This window comes from Macaca fascicularis, chromosome 9 (assembly GCF_037993035.2).
Source record: "Macaca fascicularis isolate 582-1 chromosome 9, T2T-MFA8v1.1".
In the NCBI taxonomy this organism is placed as follows: domain Eukaryota; kingdom Metazoa; phylum Chordata; class Mammalia; order Primates; family Cercopithecidae; genus Macaca; species Macaca fascicularis.
In genome coordinates this window covers 110753239-110770601 of record NC_088383.1, presented here as the reverse complement: position 1 = coordinate 110770601, position 17363 = coordinate 110753239, and the positions used below count along the sequence as shown (strand labels likewise).

General features: G+C 56.0%; 3 protein-coding genes across 13 annotated transcripts in view; all 3 read left to right on the top strand.

Annotated features, from left to right (window-relative positions):
• The window catches only part of OGA (O-GlcNAcase), a 35591-nt gene extending 33108 nt beyond the window's left edge, over positions 1 to 2483 (top strand). For all 7 annotated transcript variants that reach the window (XR_012418155.1, XR_012418154.1, XR_012418153.1 and 4 more), the window contains one exon: positions 354 to 2483. Coding sequence is in view for 2 of the 7 variants with exons in the window: in XM_005566255.4 (XP_005566312.2) it covers positions 354 to 490 (137 nt within the window). In the remaining 5 variants the exon portion in view is untranslated. The remainder of the gene's footprint in view (positions 1 to 353) is intronic.
• Positions 2484 to 3504: 1021 nt separating this feature from the next.
• NPM3 (nucleophosmin/nucleoplasmin 3) lies at positions 3505 to 5576 on the top strand. 2 transcript variants are annotated; one of them, XM_005566253.3, is made up of 6 exons: positions 3505 to 3631; positions 3978 to 4063; positions 4305 to 4424; positions 4545 to 4638; positions 5043 to 5170; positions 5265 to 5576. In XM_005566253.3, exons 1-5 carry the CDS (start codon positions 3514 to 3516, stop codon positions 5159 to 5161), a joined length of 537 nt encoding a protein of 178 aa, XP_005566310.2. In that variant the 5' UTR covers positions 3505 to 3513; the 3' UTR covers positions 5162 to 5170; positions 5265 to 5576. The 2 variants fall into 2 exon arrangements, 1 of the variants encoding a protein (XP_005566310.2); XR_012418160.1 differs by lacking the exon at positions 4545 to 4638 and having other exon boundaries at positions 5265 to 5288.
• A 5189-nt stretch (positions 5577 to 10765) lies between these two features.
• Positions 10766 to 16747, top strand: FGF8 (fibroblast growth factor 8). 4 transcript variants are annotated; one of them, XM_005566249.4, is made up of 6 exons: positions 10766 to 11016; positions 11109 to 11145; positions 11669 to 11755; positions 12006 to 12153; positions 15297 to 15403; positions 16242 to 16747. In XM_005566249.4, the coding sequence occupies exons 1-6, from the start codon at positions 10985 to 10987 to the stop codon at positions 16530 to 16532; spliced, it is 702 nt and encodes a 233-aa protein (XP_005566306.1). In that variant the 5' UTR covers positions 10766 to 10984; the 3' UTR covers positions 16533 to 16747. The 4 variants fall into 4 exon arrangements, with proteins under 4 accessions (XP_005566306.1, XP_005566305.1, XP_005566308.1 ...); XM_005566248.4 differs by having other exon boundaries at positions 11973 to 12153; XM_005566251.4 differs by lacking the exon at positions 11669 to 11755.
• The last annotated feature ends 616 nt before the right edge of the window (positions 16748 to 17363 follow it).

Sequence of the window (17363 nt, the reverse complement as noted above, 5' to 3'; positions counted from 1 at the left end):
TGAAACCCTGTCTCTACTAAGAGTGGTAGCAGGCACCTGTAATCCCAGCTATTTGGGAGGCTGAGGCAGGAGAATTGCTTGAACCCGGGAGGCTGAGGTTGCAGTGAGCCAAGATGGCGCCACTGCACTCCAACAGAGCAAGACTCTGTCTTGGAAAGAAAGAAAAAAAAGCCGGTGCAGTGGCCACTCATTATTTAATTTTTTGAATATGAATTTTTTTAATTGTATGAAATGCAGGTGCTGGCATTGACAAGCCCTGTTTATATTAACTATATCAAAGATGATAGTTTTATATCCATAATTATACTAATTAAGTGACTTATTTATGTTTTGAATATTTGTTTTATTTCTAGGCTCCCGGGGAGCTTTCTGTGAAGTGAGACCAGATGATAAAAGAATTCTGGAATTTTACAGCAAGTTAGGCTGTTTTGAAATTGCAAAAATGGAAGGATTTCCAAAGGATGTGGTTATACTTGGTCGGAGCCTGTGACATTTGTAGGCACTGTGAACTGTCCAAAAGTCTCTTAACTGCACCTTGTGGGTGGCAGTTGAGGTCTTCATACAGTTCAGCCTCTGGAGTGGCAACAGATCAGTCAATTGGATTCGAAACAAAGAAGACTATGTAAAACTCACCCATCACACTTTCAGACTACTCACTGGTTGGAAGAATATAGTATTACAGCAAATCCTGTATGAAAGAGATGTGGGCTTCCTTTTTGAGTCTTGTGTTAGGTGCTGAGACCTTTTACATGGGCTTATACAGGGAGAGAGTCTTCAATAAATGTAGTCAGCACTATTTTCTGCATCCAGTGTGGTTGCATTTCTCACCTGAGGGTAATCAAAATAACATCTGTCATCTTCCTTGGTTTATTGAGTGAAATGTCTCAGTCTTTGGGGACATGGCAGAGATGAAAAAGATTTAGTGGGTTTCAGAAGTGTCAGGGTGGAGTGATTCCAACTGGGATGGTTGTGGCATTAGTTTAAGCTGAATAAGTAATTTCAATTTGGGGCAGTTATTCTGCTTTTTGTAAAGCCGTGGCCAATTGTCTCCTGTAATGACTTGGTTCAGGCATGTTACTTTGTAGGGACAAATGTGCATTTGTTTGTGGCAAAAGCCTACAATTGACAAACTTGTAAATTTCTTTGTATATAAACTAGCTGTAACCTGACTATCCTTTGTGTTTACTGTTTCTGTAAATTTTTTTCCTCTAAAAATGAAAGGGTGTTGGTTCAGAATGGCACTTTGAATAATGTAAACCAGTGAAAAGTGGATTTTCTTTTGTCTTTGGGTTTGGGGTTGTTTTTGTTCTTTTTGAAGTTTTATTTTTAAAGTGCCTCCCGCCTAGGCCATGACCATTTGGGGTACGAGAGCCTAATTTTGTAGGACTTAATCTGTTGCAAGGTGCAGTTACTTCTGGAAATTAACCTCAATATTAGGTCAGCATGTGAAATGTTGGATTTGACATTTGTCAGGTAGGGTTCGGGAACTGATAGGTCCCATTTGCCCTCAGGTCAGTTGTTTTTTAATCTCAAGACCTGTTACTACTGATTTTTATTAAATCAGAGTCTTTAATTCTTGCATGTTTGTATCTAATTTCTGAAAGAAAGAATGAGCACACTTTAACCAGTTATTTACAGTTACCTTTTTCCTTTAACCAGATTGTGAAAGCTTCATGTATTTTCATTTAGATTCGGTGTTTCTAAGGGTTCTGAGCATGAAGCTGGCAGATAATCTCTGCAGGACTCATTTTTTCATCATGGCTGGCTGATTTCTCCATGGATTCATAACAGTATTTTGTTATCTTGCTTCTCTGCAGTTTTGCATCAGCTGTTTAACTTCGAGCTGAGTGAGGGGAGAGGGGTAAAGAGAAAGAAACTTCAGTTTCTTTCATAGAACTCCACCAGTGTGGGCTTTGACAGCCCTAAAGCATTGTACCTAGTGGTACCTAGTGACTTTCAACCAAGGCCTTTGAGTATGCACTAAGTAGGTGAGAAGAAAGGAGAGAAGGTTTTAAGGTTAGAAACCTTTTAACTGATAGAAGGATATGGTATGTTGTAAAGCTGGAACCAAGTTTGCATTTTTGAGGGCTTGAGATGAAGGGAAGACCCCTACTAGATAGTAAGACAGCTGAATTTTCCTCAGTTTTCTCGTATTTAACAGTAGTGGACAATTCTAGCATTTTGTCTGGAGGATTTCAGAGTTAACCTCATGGAATCAGGATGTTTTAGTAAGTTTACTTTTGGTTTTATCTTGGCTTTTAGTAATCATGTTGGCTGGTCTGGTCACAGGTAACTGTGAAACAGATGTCCTGGTCTTTGCTTTCATCACTCTAGGATCATGAAGTGCTATGCTATTTCCTGGTTATGAATATTAAGGTTGGAATGACATTTTTATTGATTGTTTAGATCAGAGCTCAGTTCCTGTAGAAAACGAACTGTAAAAGACCATGCAAGAGGCAAAATAAAACTTGAAGTGAATGCTTGTCGTGTTGTATTGTGTGAATCTATTTCCTGTCTGCGCCCTACCTTCTCTCTTTCATGCCTCACCTACAAGCAGTATGCCTCCTCTCCACAGCTGTTCCAAGTTAGAGATTGGATCTTGAAGGCAGCCCTCCTACCTCCCATCACTTCCAGATTTTCCTTAGGGCAAGAGCTAAGAAAAGTAGACTGGTTCTTAGCCAAGCCACCCCACCCTCTTGCCACAGTTACAACCTGGGTGTGAAATAGGGCCTCTTGTTTGAGTTTTTGCTATCTATTGGGAAAAAGCACACAGTTGGCCTGATTCTTAAAAGGCGAAAGATGGCGCGAGTAGCGTAAACTGACAATCCAGGGCGCAAAGATAACTTCTGGCTGATTTGGAATTAAAAGCTCAAAACGCGTGGGTCGGCCAGGAACAGAACACACATGAACTAACTAGTTCTCTGCTAGCAGCTAAGGCTCAGTGAAGGCATAACAAGTTGCGGGGTCATTGGAGCAGGAAGAGTATCTAGGAGAGGCTTAGCCGAGAGGACACACGTGTTAGGATGGAAATTACTGAACTGAAAGTCTTTAGGCTCCTCGGCTCTCTTGAGGCAAAGACAATCTGAGTGCATTTCCTTTGCTTGTGGCGGAAAAGCACTGCCCTGAACCCCACCTTTGCTGGGAGGAGGAGTAAGAAGAGTTAACTTTTGTATCTATACCTCCTTTAACGAAAGCTTACCCTGGGTTGGAAGAGTGGGAGACACTCCTCCGACACAGAGCGAGGAGCTTGGGGAAGTGGACACCCTCGTAGTCGTGGAAATGAGCAAGGATGTTAACATAAATCCCAAATCCGTTCTTCTGTGGTGTTTACTTCCTTTCTCTTCGGTCTTGATACAATACGAGCAGAAGCTGCGGGCTCCGGGTAGGGCTGCGGGGTCTCGGTGCCTTTTCTCTCGGGACTGAGCGTCTCCTTTAATGGGCGGGGCCGGAACTGGCCGAGGGTCCCCGGCTTTGTGCGTGTCGGGGGCGGAGTTTGGAGAAGGCCCTTGCAGCATGGCCGCCGGCACAGCAGCTGCCTTGGCGTTTTTGAGTCAGGAGAGCCGAACGCGGGCCGGGGGTGTCGGGGGCCTGCGGGTCCCAGCCCCAGTCACTATGGACAGTTTTTTCTTCGGTATTGGGGAAGGGAGAGGCTGAGGGTGGTACTGGGGCGGTAAGAGGTAGGGATGAGAGGCGGAATGCGGAGGGTTTCACGGCGTGGGTGTGGGCGGAGGGCTGCTTTGCTGTTCCTGGAGGAGAGGGGGCCTCGCACGCACAGCCGAAGGGGGCGGCGAGATCCCTGCCCCAGATGTGTTGGGCGGGGCCCACGGCCGAGCGCCCCAGGTGTTCTGAGAGAAGAGAAGGAGGTGGACGTGTAAATGGCTCGTCCGCCCAAGGTTACACGTGACCGCGGGTTGGTGACATCCCCCACCCCCAGCCCCGTACACACGCTCAGGCATACTCACTGTTATTTCTCCCAGGCTGTGAGCTCTCCGGCCACACCCGCTCCTTCACCTTTAAGGTAGAGGAAGAGGATGATGCGGAGCACGTGCTGGCACTAACCATGGTGAGGGGCGGGGGAGTGGGGTTTCAATAAATAAGCCCAGGCAAGCAATATATGTCTCTACCCAACCCCCGGACCCCCTTTACTTGGAGACACCTCCTCAGCCTAACCCCCCGACATGGGCGGCTCCCCTGGCCAGGTGAACCGGGACCTCTGAAGCTGGGCAGGTGCTAGGGTAGATGCCTTTACTTGTGGTGTCAGCCCTCGCTTGAGGAGACCCTGAGACCCTGTGTACCCTTCCCAGCTCTGCCTCACCGAGGGAGCCAAAGACGAGTGTAATGTGGTAGAAGTTGTGGCCCGGAACCATGACCATCAGGAGATCGCAGTCCCTGTGGCCAACCTCAAGCTGTCCTGCCAACCCATGGTGAGTTCCCCAGCTCTACCCTCGTGGTGGTGGTGGTGAGGGGGTTGAGGACGTCAGTACTCATTACAGTGTGGGGTGGGCTAGGAGTGGGCCAGGCCTTCATCCTTGTCTTCCTCCCAGCTCAGTCTGGACGACTTCCAGCTCCAACCACCTGTAACCTTCCGCCTGAAGTCGGGCTCTGGCCCTGTGCGGATCACTGGGCGGCACCAGATTGGTGAGAGGAGGAAAGGGCCCTCTCCTTTGCTTCCAGTAGACTCTCCCATCAGGCTTCCCCCACTCCGCACTCCTGCCCCATCCCACCTTCATCTCCCAGTGCAGTCCTGTACAGGTCTGCGTGCCCTTCACGCTGTGCCCTGTGCATGACATGCCCTCTCCTTTCCGTCTACTCAAGCCTACCTCCTCCATGGAACATGGCCCAGCTTCTCCAGCTCCAGTGATGAAGACTCCTTTGGCTCTTTGTGACCCAGTTCAGGGTCTGAGGTTCTTCCCACTTAGCCCATAAGCACTGGGAGGTCAGGGTCCCTGCAAGCCTAGAACCACAGGGCATGAAGAAATGGATGCGGTGTGAAAGTGTCTGGTCTTAACATCCCATCCTTCTACTGCTTGTGTGTCCACCAGTTACGATGAGCAATGATGTTTCTGAGGAGGAGAGCGAGGAAGAAGAAGAAGACAGTGACGAGGAAGAAGCTGAGCTGTGCCCCATCCTTCCTGCCAAAAAGCAGGGGGGCAGGCCCTAGCCCTCCTTGGTGAGTTGCGGGGAGAAGTGCCCAGCATGCTCTGGGAAGGGGCGGGAGAAGCAGTTGAGGGCCTAGGTGCTGATTCCTTGTTTCCTCTTTTCAGGTCAGCTCCATGCGCCATGCACCGCCATGAACCCTGTTCCCCGAGAAGTTTCAAGAATTGTAAATGTTTCTTCTTCCTTGAAGAGGAGAGCTTGGGTGGGGTTTGGGTGGGAGGGACTTGGGTCTTTGGTGCTAGGAGAGGGCCTGTGCTCCACACAGCCCTGGTTTTCTGATCTTGCACCATTCTTGGGGCCTCTCTTCCCACCTGTCTGTGAGGATTAGAAGTTAGTGCCGGAAACTCAGAACTACAGATTTTTAATAGTTTTTACATTTTTGGATAAAGGTTGAAATAAAGTGGTGTGGGATTTTTGCAGCTCCTGTGTGGCTTCTTCCTGTGCTAGGTGATGTTTCCCTAGGGACCGCCAGGTGGCACTGTGGCAGCACCCAGGGTGGTCCTGGGCCTGGGGGAGGGTGGAGAACTCTGGGATCTTCTACCCTCACGACCCTGGGCTAGGACCAGGGGCCTGGGCCCCAGTTGCCTTGCTGGAAGAGGACCTCCCAACACTCAGCCGGTTTTCAGTCTCTGCAGGTGGGGGAGGGCCATCGCAGGAGGTTATCAGCATCCAAACAAGGGGTCTGGGCCTCTGTCAGCACTCAGGCTGATGGGCAGGGGGCAGATAAGCGGGCTTGGGCAGCCTGAGGAATGTGCGTCCCTAGCCCCATGAGGGGCTCCGGCCCAGAGAGGGCCTGTGAGGGCAGGGTGGGACCAGGCTTCGCTCCTCCTTTGAGCCTGGCAGGCCCTCTCTTGAGCAGGGCTGGGACCTTACAGAAACCTGACTCCGGGGGCCAGATGGAGGGGACTAGCCAGATTGGGTGACAGGGAAACCAGAATCCGGGTGGCCTGGCATATGGGGGCAGAAAAGGGCCCCTGGGAATTGGCCTCCTGGACTAAGGGGTTCTTGTCCCCCACACCCCGTGGGGTCTGGGGGTCTCTGGTGCCTGGAATCAGGTAGTTTTGGCACTTGGCTGTCTTTGTGCCAGGAAGAAGGGACACACCTGATTTGAGGATGAGTGTGTGTGACCAGCTCTGGGGTCAGCAGTTCAGCAGCTGTGTGTGTGTGGGGGGAGGATTGTCAATGCCCACAAACAAACAAACAAACAAAACATTGCCTCCCGAGACAGCCTGGGGCCACAAAGGCTGAGGATAGACAGAGAACAGGGCCTGATGGGGGTCAGGCCAACTCCTACCCCCAGCCTCTGGGCAAGGGGGAGGGGCTCCGGGATATCATGGGCTGGTGGTTCTGGGGCAGGTGAGGTCAGCTTTGAAGACCTTGCGTACTCAGTACCTACCCGCACGCTCTTCAGCGCATCCCTAGTGAAGGAGATTCTCCCTGAGCCCGTGGTGAGGAACTAGGGGTCCAATTTCCAACCTCCCTCTTCCTCAAGTTGAGGACAAAGGGAGATGACGCCCGTCTGTGTTGCGGTGATCTGGGTCGCAGGCGCCTTTCTCCGCTCCAGGACGACTCTTTTAAAAATGCTTCCCTGGGGAACCCAGCGGAGGGGCGGCCTGGCTGGAAACCATGGGTCTCGCTGCGGAGCGCGGTCGACAGGCAGAGGGAAGGCCGGGCTGGCGCCCTCTGGCGGGCGAGGTAGAAGCCGTTTGTGGTCGTACCGCTCCCCTGGCCTCTAGAGGCTCCGGGCGGGCGCCCTGGGGCCGGGGCCTCCGAGTCCCGCCAGTGCTCTGGGCGGCCGAATCTTGGGCAGAAGCCGGGGGAATGCCATTGAGGCTTGCTTGCATGCGTGCATACGTTCATTCATTCATTCAAACGACTCGAGTTGGAGCGGGGAAGTCGGGCTGCGGCCCTCACTCCTCTTTCCCTTCCTTCCTCCTTTTGGCCCCAGCCTCCAAAGGCCTCGGCACGTGCGTGGCAGGAGGAGCGGGAGACTGGCTGAGTGCCTCGCAGAGTCCTCTCTCCGGGGAGGCCTCCCTAGCTGACCCATCTACACCCTGCGCGGCGCCGCCCCAATATTTATCCCACCCACCCCTCGCGATGGCACTGATCGCTCCGTGCATTCTTCCCGGTTTTCCGGGTCGGTCTCCCGGTGGGAGCGGGCCAGCGCCGAGCACGCTCCTGCCCGCAGTGGGGGCCCAATCCACATCAGCCTCTCGGCCCAGGAGTATCTTGGCCGGTTGGGGCGCCCTGCGGACACAGCTGGGCATGGTTTATTCCTCTCTCCACGCCCCCGCCTCTCCTCGAGCCCTCTTCTCTGCCCTTCAGCGCACAGTAGGAGAGCTGCCGGCTCACTGTGACCTCACAGCCCTGGGGGATGAAGGCATACGCCGGGGTTTGCCGACTGCTGGAGGAAGGGCAGGCTCCTATTTGGGGGCCGAGGGAGACGACTCCCAGACAGCGGCCGAAGTGCTTAACGTAGTCTCGGCGATTTGCATTTGAACGGTCGGCGGTGAGTCCGCGGCGCTTTGAACGCCCGGCGCAGGAAGCGCGCGTCGGAGCAAGCTGCGGTCTCCGGCGGGTGTGGATTGGAGGGGCCAGGGGCTGGGCTGGGATCGAGGGGTGCGTTTGGAAATAGGCTGAAGGAGTGTGTCTGGGTGCCGGCGAGGGCGTGTCTGCGGAGACGGGCCGTGTGTTGCCGAGGAGTGTGTGTTTGTGTTTGCAGGTGAGGGAGTTTGTGTCTGTGCGTGTGTGTGTTTGTGTTTGCGGAGTGTGGGGGCGGCCGGGAAAGGTGGCTGGGCTGTCACTCAGCGATCAGGTTGACAGGCGCTCCCTCATCTGGGCCAGGGAGCTCTGATTGCAGATTCGAGGAAACAAAATAGCAATTGTAATTACCCGGCTTTGATAAGATAAAGGAGGGAGGGAGCTGGCCGGGAGGCGGGTGAGCCAGCGAGGGAGGGAGCGGCCTGCGGGGGCCCGGCGGGATATTTGCATCTGTCAGTCATGGGGCGTGCCGGGGCAGAGCCAGGTGCTTGCTCATGGGGTGCCTCCATCTGCTTCTCTCCCCCAGAGAAAGGGACTTTTGGGGAGATGAGAATTTCAACGAACTAGGTGAGGGTCCACTTCTCAGGAGGGTCCCCAAATCCAAATGTAAAGGAATCCTGGTCCAGTACAGACTCCCTGGCAGAGGCTGGGACAGGACTGAAACTTGACCTCAGACCCTTCAGATCCCAGGACGCCCATCTTCTTTCTCTGGGGCAGAGGAAGAAGGGTGGCTGAAGACCATTGAGGGTCAGCCCAGGGCCTCAGAATCTTCTGGGGGTTCCACAGCGGGAGCTGAATGCTGGTCTCAGCCAGGGGCTCTGCCCCTACCCCTGTTCCAGGGAGGGGCAGGTACCCAGAGTTACTCTGGCTGTGACCCCAGGACCATGCAAACACTGTTGGATGGGTGGATCACCCTCACCCCTGCCTGGGGCCTACTCCCTGCTCTGCTCATCTCACTGAAGTTCAGAGAGTCCATGGTGGGAGAAAGCCAGTTTCTTACAGGAAGTGCCTGTCCCCTGTCCCCATCTCTCCATTCAATCATTTGTTCATCAATATACACAACTAAACAGCCTGAGGGCCTGCTATGTACAGGGATGAGGGTAAGACCACAAGCAAACAGACATCACCCTTGCCCGCTTGAAGCAGTGCAGAGAGGGAAAGAGACCCACTCAACAAATTGTGACTCAGGCCTTAACACAGAGCACAGGGGAGGCAAGGGCTGGCCTGGGCTGTGGCCACTTGTGTCCACCTGACTTGTCTCCGCCTGATGGGCCCACTTCCCCATGGGCTTTAGAGGAGACAGTGCCTGCCAAGCCTGTAGCAGATACAAGTGCTCACTTACTGGTGGTGTTGCTGGTGATCATCTGTTGGGAGGGGGTGAAGGCAGGTCTTCCTGGGGAAGTTGCAAATAGGCTGAAGTCTGAAGACTCAGCCACTTTCCCCATCATTCATTCTTTCATTCAATGAACTTTTAACTGCAGAACAGCTCTGCCCAGCTTTGTGCCTTGAACTGTGATTTCTGAGCTCTTAAGACGTGGTCCTTGCCACAAGGTCTGTATGGGCAAGAGCCCAGTGAACAGACTCCTGGAGGAAGATGGCAGGTGTGCTCTGGAAGTCTACTTCTCTGAGGAGAGATAAAATCTTGGAACACACCCTCTGTTTTCCCGTCTCTCCATTGCTCAGTGTTTGCATTTATGGCTGGTAGTTGGAAAGATGGGGCACAGGGAAAGGTGGGACACAGAGGAGGGAGGGAGGCAGGGCCTGGCTGTGAGGCTGGACTAGGGCTGCTGCTAATTTTGGCCTAATGGCTTCCTGGGAACACACGAAACCCTCCAGCCCTACCCCCAGGGGAATGCAGGGTCAGTGGGGAAGGGAAGTTGTGGGCGAAGGCAGCAGCCTGGTAGGGCATCACCTGCTCCTCACAGGGCACCTGTCCCAGGTCATCTCTGCCCACCCAGGCTGCTCCCACAGAAGCAGCGTGGGGGCTCAGGGTTTCCCAAAATCTCAGTGGGGAAGCCACAAGGTGAGGGGCTAGGAAAGGCTTAGACAAGTGCCTACCTTCTCCCATGCCCCAGGCCCAGCTGACCAGCCCCTGCCTAGAATGCAGTAGGTGTGTAAATATCTGTGAAATGAAAAACAAATGGGGCTTTGAGGGGGAAAGGGCTGGGTGGCCTGGATGGAAGTCCCTTCCCCCAGGAAAAGCTACTGAGAACAGTTATTTTTGCCCCTGCTGCCTGCTGGGGTAGGGGGACAGTGGGTCCTGCCAGGGACCTCCGGACTCTCTCTTCCACACAGGTGGTTCGGGGTGCTCCTCAAGCTTCAGGCTAGTGTGTGTGTGTGGCGAGGGGCACAGGGGAAGGGGTGACGGTGATAATGCGAGGGAGGGGGAGGCATTTCTGGTTCCCAGGGCCTCCTTGGGAGACTGAACGAGACTGGAGAGACCAAAAGGACGGGGCACGCGGCAGAAACAGGGGAGTGGGGTCCGGGTGGCACCGGCACGCACTGCGCTAGGGCCGGGTGCGCAGCCATTCGCCGCACGGTTAGCGGCCGCTCCCAGGGGGCAGTCCTGGCGGGACACACAGTAGGTGGCTCGGAGACTGCTATGTAGCCGGCGGCAGGAGCTGCTGGGCCCCGAGGTGGAGACCCAGCCCCACCGGACTGGGGCGCGCCGGGCGGTCAGGGAATCCCTGGCCCGGGGTCTCCTGGCCCGCAGAGCCCGCAGCCCCAGGCGCCCCCATCCCCGCGCGCCCGGGCCGGGAGAGCGCGCGAGGGCACAGGCTGCGGATAGGGGGAGGCGCCCAGACCGGCCGCCCCCGCCCCTACCGCGGGTCCCCAGACCCCTCCCCTAGCCTAGACCCCCAATCCCGGACCCGTCGGCCGCCCCGCCCCGGCCGCCCCGCCCCCGCCCCGGGCTGCATCCAGGCCCCAGTTCCCAGCCGGGGGCTGCGGGCTCCCGCCGCCCGCCCCGCGCTCCCCCCTCGCGCCCGGTGCGGCGCCCCCCGCCCCCACCCCTCCCACCTCCCCACCCACCCCGCCAGCCCGTGACCCTCCCGCCCGCTCCGGCACCGGAGCAGCCAGCGGCCACCGGCTCCGGCAGCGGCGCACAGCGACTCGGTGCGGCTTGGCGAGCACGACATTCCACGGGACCCGCGGAGCCGCGTCGTGGTCGCCGCCGGCCTCCCGCACCCGCACCCTCTCCGCCCGCGCCCTGCTCCGTGCGTCCCCCCGCGGCCGCCCACGGGACGGCGTGACCCGCCGGGCTTTTGGTGCCCCGGGGCCGCGCGCCATGGGCAGCCCCCGCTCCGCGCTGAGCTGCCTGTGAGTACCGCGCCGCCCTGCCCCGCCGCCCGCCCGCCGCGCCCCTCGCCTCACCCGCGCCTCTCTCTCCCGCCCGCTTTTGTCTCCCACAGGCTGTTGCACTTGCTGGTCCTCTGCCTCCAAGCCCAGGTGAGGAGGGATGCGCGGAGGAGGGGGCCGGGCGGGCCGGCTGGAGACCCGGGTGGGCAGCGCCGGTCGGGGGCACTGGGACTGACTCTGCGGCCGGCGCCGGAGGGCTGAGGGCACTTTAGAAACCCAGCCCCGAGCCAGCCTGAGGAGGAAGCTGAGGCACAGAGAGGTAGCACCCCGCCAGAGGTCACACAGCGAGTGAGTTGCCAGGATAGAAGCGAAGGTCTCGGAGCCCAGCACTGTCCCCCATGTATCCTCGCCGGCTGGGGGCACAGGGAACACTCAGCCGCCGAGGAAGGGGGCAGCCGGGGCCAGGAGATGGATGTTCGATGCCAGGGGAAGCCGGGTGACTACAGCAGAGATCCTCTCCACGCCCCTCGGGGGAGGCTTGTGGCTGGTTTGGCCCAACGATCGGGTGCCCAGGTCCCCTGCACTCTCAACATTTGCTCCGTAAATTTGTCTTTATAAATGTCAGGGGTCGGGGAGCGCTGTCTCCCTACTTAAAAGCGCCCTGCTCCTCTAGGAAGGCCCGGGCGGGGGCCCTGCGCTGGGCAGGGAGCTCGCTTCCCTGTTCCGGGCTGGCCGGGAGCCCCAGGGTGTCTCCCAACAGGTGGGTCCAGCTTTTCCCTGGGGCTTGTTTATCCTGGGCTGGGTCTGCCCGATTTGCCTGGGTGGGGGATGGTGGCCTGGGCTGGCATGTTGGGGGAAACCCCAGCACCTGCTGGTGGCTTCGGGCAGTGAGGGGGACGCAGGGTGATGGGGCCACTCGGGCCCCTGGGCGGAGTAGCATTATAATGGCGTATTGTGTATTTTTCAATTTCCTAAAGGTAACTGTTCAGTCCTCACCTAATTTTACACAGCATGTGAGGGAGCAGAGCCTGGTGACGGATCAGCTCAGCCGCCGCCTCATCCGGACCTACCAGCTCTACAGCCGCACCAGCGGGAAGCACGTGCAGGTCCTGGCCAACAAGCGCATCAACGCCATGGCAGAGGACGGCGACCCCTTCGGTAAGGCGCGCTGAAGGTAGCTTGTGGGATGAGCGGCGCCTGCACCGCCAGTCCCAACTGCACTGACAGGGGGCCTGCAGGGTCCCCAGCTCAGAAGGGAAGGAGTTAAGGCAGAAAGGTGTCTTGAGGGTCAGCTGGGGAAGAGAGGGCTAGGGAAGGGACCTCGGGGAATACTTGGCCACAGGTGCCCCCTTCCCTGCCCAGCAAATGAAAGAATCTAGGAATCTCCCTTTACACGCCCCCACCTCATACACCCCTCCCCAGCTGCAGGTGGAGGCAGGGGGTTCAGGGGGAGGGGGCCTAGGTTTAAGGGAAGCGCTTGAAAGAGGATATGTCGCCAGGGCCCACAAAAGGAGAGTGGGAAAGAGAAGGGAGAGAAATCCCCTCAACTCTCCCAGTTGGAAAAGGGGTTTGCTGGGAACCTTTAAATACTTTGATCAGAAGGGTCAATTACAGGTGGAAACTGGGCTTGGAAGGGGCTCTCCCTGCTTCACTCCCCAGGGAACCCAGGCGGCTGGGGCAGGGCTCCCGGCTCCCTGTGGGGTGGCCAGTACGGAGAGCTACTGCCGGCAGAGAAGCTGAGGACTGATTGATTTCTAAAACATTCAATATTCCTGCCTTGAAACGGGGCCAATTTCCAGAGTCCTGTACCAAGAGAAAAGCAAACCCTCTGGGCGGCTGGTGTTGTTTTTAGAGAGCGATTATTGTGAGTTTAAAAACCTTTAAATAATGACCACGTTAAACAAGCATGAAAGGAGAGGGGAAGACTCTATTAAAATGTAATAAAAAGGTGAGGCATTTTAAGAGCTAAGAAGAAAAATGAAGAATGATATAAAACAGAAAAAGAACGAGCTTTTTTTCAGATGTGGAGTTTGAAAGGAGTTGCAAGTCTGTAAATGTTAAAAAAGAGGTTCAAGATTGTTCTCTCTGAATCTCTGGAGAGACCCCCGCGTCTGGCAGAGCGATTAAAACTCTTCTTACTTTCACCTTTTTTAACATTTCCTGAATACTTTCTCCTCTTCTTGAGCCAGTTTGGGGGATCGAGTATGTCTCGCTGCATTTTTTCTGCATCGACGTAGCTGACTTCCCTTCAAAGCTGGAGGAGGAGACATAATTTTCCTGGGATAAATCTGTCACTGGGGTGGAAGAATAGGTTTGAAAATGTTAAGCTTTCCAAAAGCCCGGTCGGTGGAGCTGCCGTAAACTGCAGCCCCAGCTCTCCAGATCCGAGCAGATTCAACCGACCTGGGAGAGAGGGGGCTTTCTGGGGTGGGGGTGGGGGCAGCCTGCCTGGTGGCCGAGCCCCCCTGCTGGGCTGGCAGAGCAGGCCTACCGTCCCTTTGTCCCTCCAAATTGGCTGCTTGCTGCCCTTCTCAGCTTCTAAGGAGAGGAGACGAAGGCCTGGCTCTTCCAGAGTTTGCTCTATCAGAGCAAATGGCCCAGCATCCTTGGATTTTGGGGAGAAAGCAGAAGCCAAGCTGATGTGGGGGAATTCATCTTCAGACATCAGAGGAAGTCTGATGCCCACTTCTCTCCTTGGCCATCTAAGAGGTTTCCCACCTTCCCTAGTCCCTGCCCCACAGCAGGATAGGAGCTGGGGGCCTAAGAACAGAGGCTCAGGGTATTCAGCCAGGACTGGAGGAGTCTGGGGAGAATAGCAGAGAGGTCTCAATGGCTTCTTTATCGGCCCCAGGAAGATGCAGAGGCACCTACTTCATCCCTGCCTGCTGCATCTGGCCAGAGTCCGCAGAGTGGCATCCTCTCACTCATCTAGTCAGCATCCTTCCTGGCCCTTAAAAACAGCTGCCTCTTGCTGTGGAAGGCAGAGCAGGAAAGGGATGAGCAGACTGGCTAGGTCCAGGAGGAGGTGGGCGGGCAGGGAGGTGACAGCTGCATTTCCCTGCTGACTTGGGGCCAAACTGGGGGCTTGGCCACTGGGTCCCAGCACTGCACCTGTGTAAAGAGGGGGACGTTACAGGCTGAGCAGTGATGACTGACTTGCTGACCTCAGTGCCCCCAACCCCTGCCATGGGTTTCAGGGACAGAGGAGGTGCCATGTGTCAATGCAGGCTAAGTCCAACAATTGGCTTTCTCAAGGAGTAGAGAGGCTGGGCTCTGTGGCAGGGAGGGCAGGAGAGCCAGCACCTTCTGTCCCTTCCCAAACAGTGAAGTCAACCTCACTACTTCCTTGGGGACAGCCTATAAGAGAGGACTGCATAGAGAGGTGAACGGGACAGGCTCCTGTGGCAACTTGGCTGTCTAAGGGGAGGGTAGTGGGGAAGGAGGCATAGAATTCAGCCCTGCCTCCTGGCCTCCAGACTAAGAGGCCAGCGGGCATGATTCTCCCTCCTCCTCACCCACAGAAGATATTTGGTCACTGGGCTGAGAAGCCCAGCTGTGATGAGGCTGAAAGAGAAAAGGCGATTGAGTTGATTTCTAGACACTGGGGGTGGGGGCCCTGGTGACTGGGAAACCACAGGGAAGAGGCAGGATCCTCATGGCAGGTGTCTGAGGTTCTGGGAAAGCAGCCTGCTCTGGGCTATGTGTTTAGGGAGAGCTGTCCCCATCCCTAGCACCTTCTCAGCAGAGCAGAGCCTGGTGATGTTGGGGGTGGCGAAAGTTGTGAGTAAGAACCCAAAGTGGCAGAAACAGGAGACAATGCTTTTATCTTTGGCCTCGGGACTGGAGGTCACCACTGCACCCAAATGTTTGTAATGACCTGTGAGGCACGTGCACATGATATTCGGAGTTGGAAGGATCCTCGGAGATCTTTTGATTAGCCATGGAACTCTGATTCAATTAAATTTTACTTAGAGCCTCAATCTAAGAGATTTAAAAAGAGGGTGGAAGGAATGGCACTTCAGCCTTTTCAATTTGATGTTCCCAAGACCTCTCTTGAGAACCCAGTTTGAAAACCATAATCCCGTCCACTGCTCTCTTTAAACCCAGGGCTGGGGCCTGAGGTCCAGAAAAGCACCTTGCCCTTTCTCTGGGTTATATAGCATGTTAGCAGCTGGGCTGGAGCTGGAGTCCATGTTTTGGGTTCCTGGTCTTTGGAGCAGTTGCTGCTGGGCTGTGACAAGTGTGTGGGCCAGCTGGGGTCAGGGATCTGCCAATAACCATCCTCCTACCTTCTCTGACAGCAAAGCTCATCGTGGAGACGGACACCTTTGGAAGCAGAGTTCGAGTCCGAGGAGCCGAGACGGGCCTCTACATCTGCATGAACAAGAAGGGGAAGCTGATCGCCAAGGTGAGGCTCCAGCAGGCAGGCGGGGTCCGCAGGACCTGGGGAGTGGCTTGGGCTGGCTGGACTCCTCCAGGACGGTCCTGTGCTCTGATCCTAACAAGGTAGGCAGAGGGCCACAGGGCCGTCTTGGGGTTACCTCATGATTGGGTGCAGGGGTGAGGGAGAAGGAAGCTGTTTGAGAGATGAAAACTATAAAAGGCAAAGGAGGAAGAATGAAGGCTAGGGAAGGGGCTGGGGGGGGTTGGTAAATTCCATATATCTTTTTAACAAATCGCCAAATTGCTTTGCTATTATGTCCAATTACATGGTACCAGCATTTGGAATGTTCAGTAAGCCACAGGCCCAGCCCCTCGGCCGAGCTCTGCAATGGTTCCATTAGTCACGGCTCCTCTCCAGCCTCAAGCTCCCCGCTTCCTAGGCTTCTGGGGCTGGGGTCTCAGTGTCTCCTCCCAGGCCTCCCCTCCCCCATAGGGTGGCTGCCCTGGGGCCAGGGAGCCGAAGTCCTGAGGGGGTGAGAGGGGCAGGTGGGGAGATGGGTGGCCAGACTGGCGGGCAGGAGGCCAGAGCAGGCAGGCTCTGGGCCCCTCTCTCTGCCTCTCTGCATTGGGGCCCAGCCCCTCCGTAGACAGCCATGTGTCACTGCTGCCTGGGAGGACAGGAAGTTGCCGGGTGGGCTGCGGGTTGTGAGGGATTAGAGAGCGGGTGCCCAGGCAGGGGGTGGGGCTGCAGCTCCTGCCCACCTCGCCATCTGCTGGGGTGCCCACCTGCTGTCTGGGGCCGCTCACCCTCTGCCTCTGCTGGGGGGGCTCTGTAACATGGTGTCTGGCCCCCCTACCTGCAGAGCAACGGCAAAGGCAAGGACTGCGTCTTCACAGAGATTGTGCTGGAGAATAACTACACAGCGCTGCAGAATGCCAAGTACGAGGGATGGTACATGGCCTTCACTCGCAAGGGCCGGCCCCGCAAGGGCTCCAAGACGCGGCAGCACCAGCGCGAGGTCCACTTCATGAAGCGGCTGCCCCGGGGCCACCACACCACCGAGCAGAGCCTGCGCTTCGAGTTCCTCAACTACCCGCCCTTCACGCGCAGCCTGCGCGGCAGCCAGAGGACTTGGGCCCCTGAGCCCCGATAGGTGCTACCTGGCCCTCCCCACAACGCCAGACCACAGACAGGCTCATCCTGTAGGGCGCCCAAAACTCAAGCAAGATGACCTCTGCGCTGCTGCAGGCTGGGGAGGTGCTGGGGGAGCCCTGGGTTCCGGTTGTTGATACTGTTTGCTGTTGGGTTTTTGCTGTTTTTTTTTTTTTTTTTTTTTTAACAAAAGAGAGGCTCTATTTTTGTATTCCACTTGGCTGTGGTGTCTGTCTTCTTAACTCTCAGAAAGCCCCATTAGTGGCCTAGACTGGGATTCCGGCTGGGGGTCTGCAGGGGTGGGGGGCTTTCTCTGGTCTGTGCTGCTGAGGCCCCAGTACCTGCAGGGCCCGCTGGCCGGGCAGCCAGGAACTCCACTGCACCCCCAGGTGGGGCAGGGAGGAAAGGACTGTGACACAGGCCAGTCCTCTTAGAAGTGGGTATCAGACTGTTGGCTATTAAATGATTGAAATATTTATTTAACTTGCATATTAAAAATATGTGCTGGAGAGTGAGTCCTGCCCAGGTCAGCCCCTTCCCCCAACCTTGCCCCAGCTGGTGGGCAGCTGGGAGACGCAAATGACCAGGCACCAGCTCTGACCGCAGCCTCCCTCCAGCCTAAGGACCCCTGCCTGTCAACCATCCCCATCACTGTCACTTGAGGGGTTTTCCTGAAAGGACAGAAGCAGAGAGAGGGGCAAGAAGAGGCTCTTAGCTAGTCCTTGGAGCTCTCAGATGTGTACCTCCTTGCACTTCACAGGGGCCATTGCTAACACTTCCCCAGGCCACCTCAGGGCCGGAAATAATGGATGTGCTAGGACCAGAGCTGTAA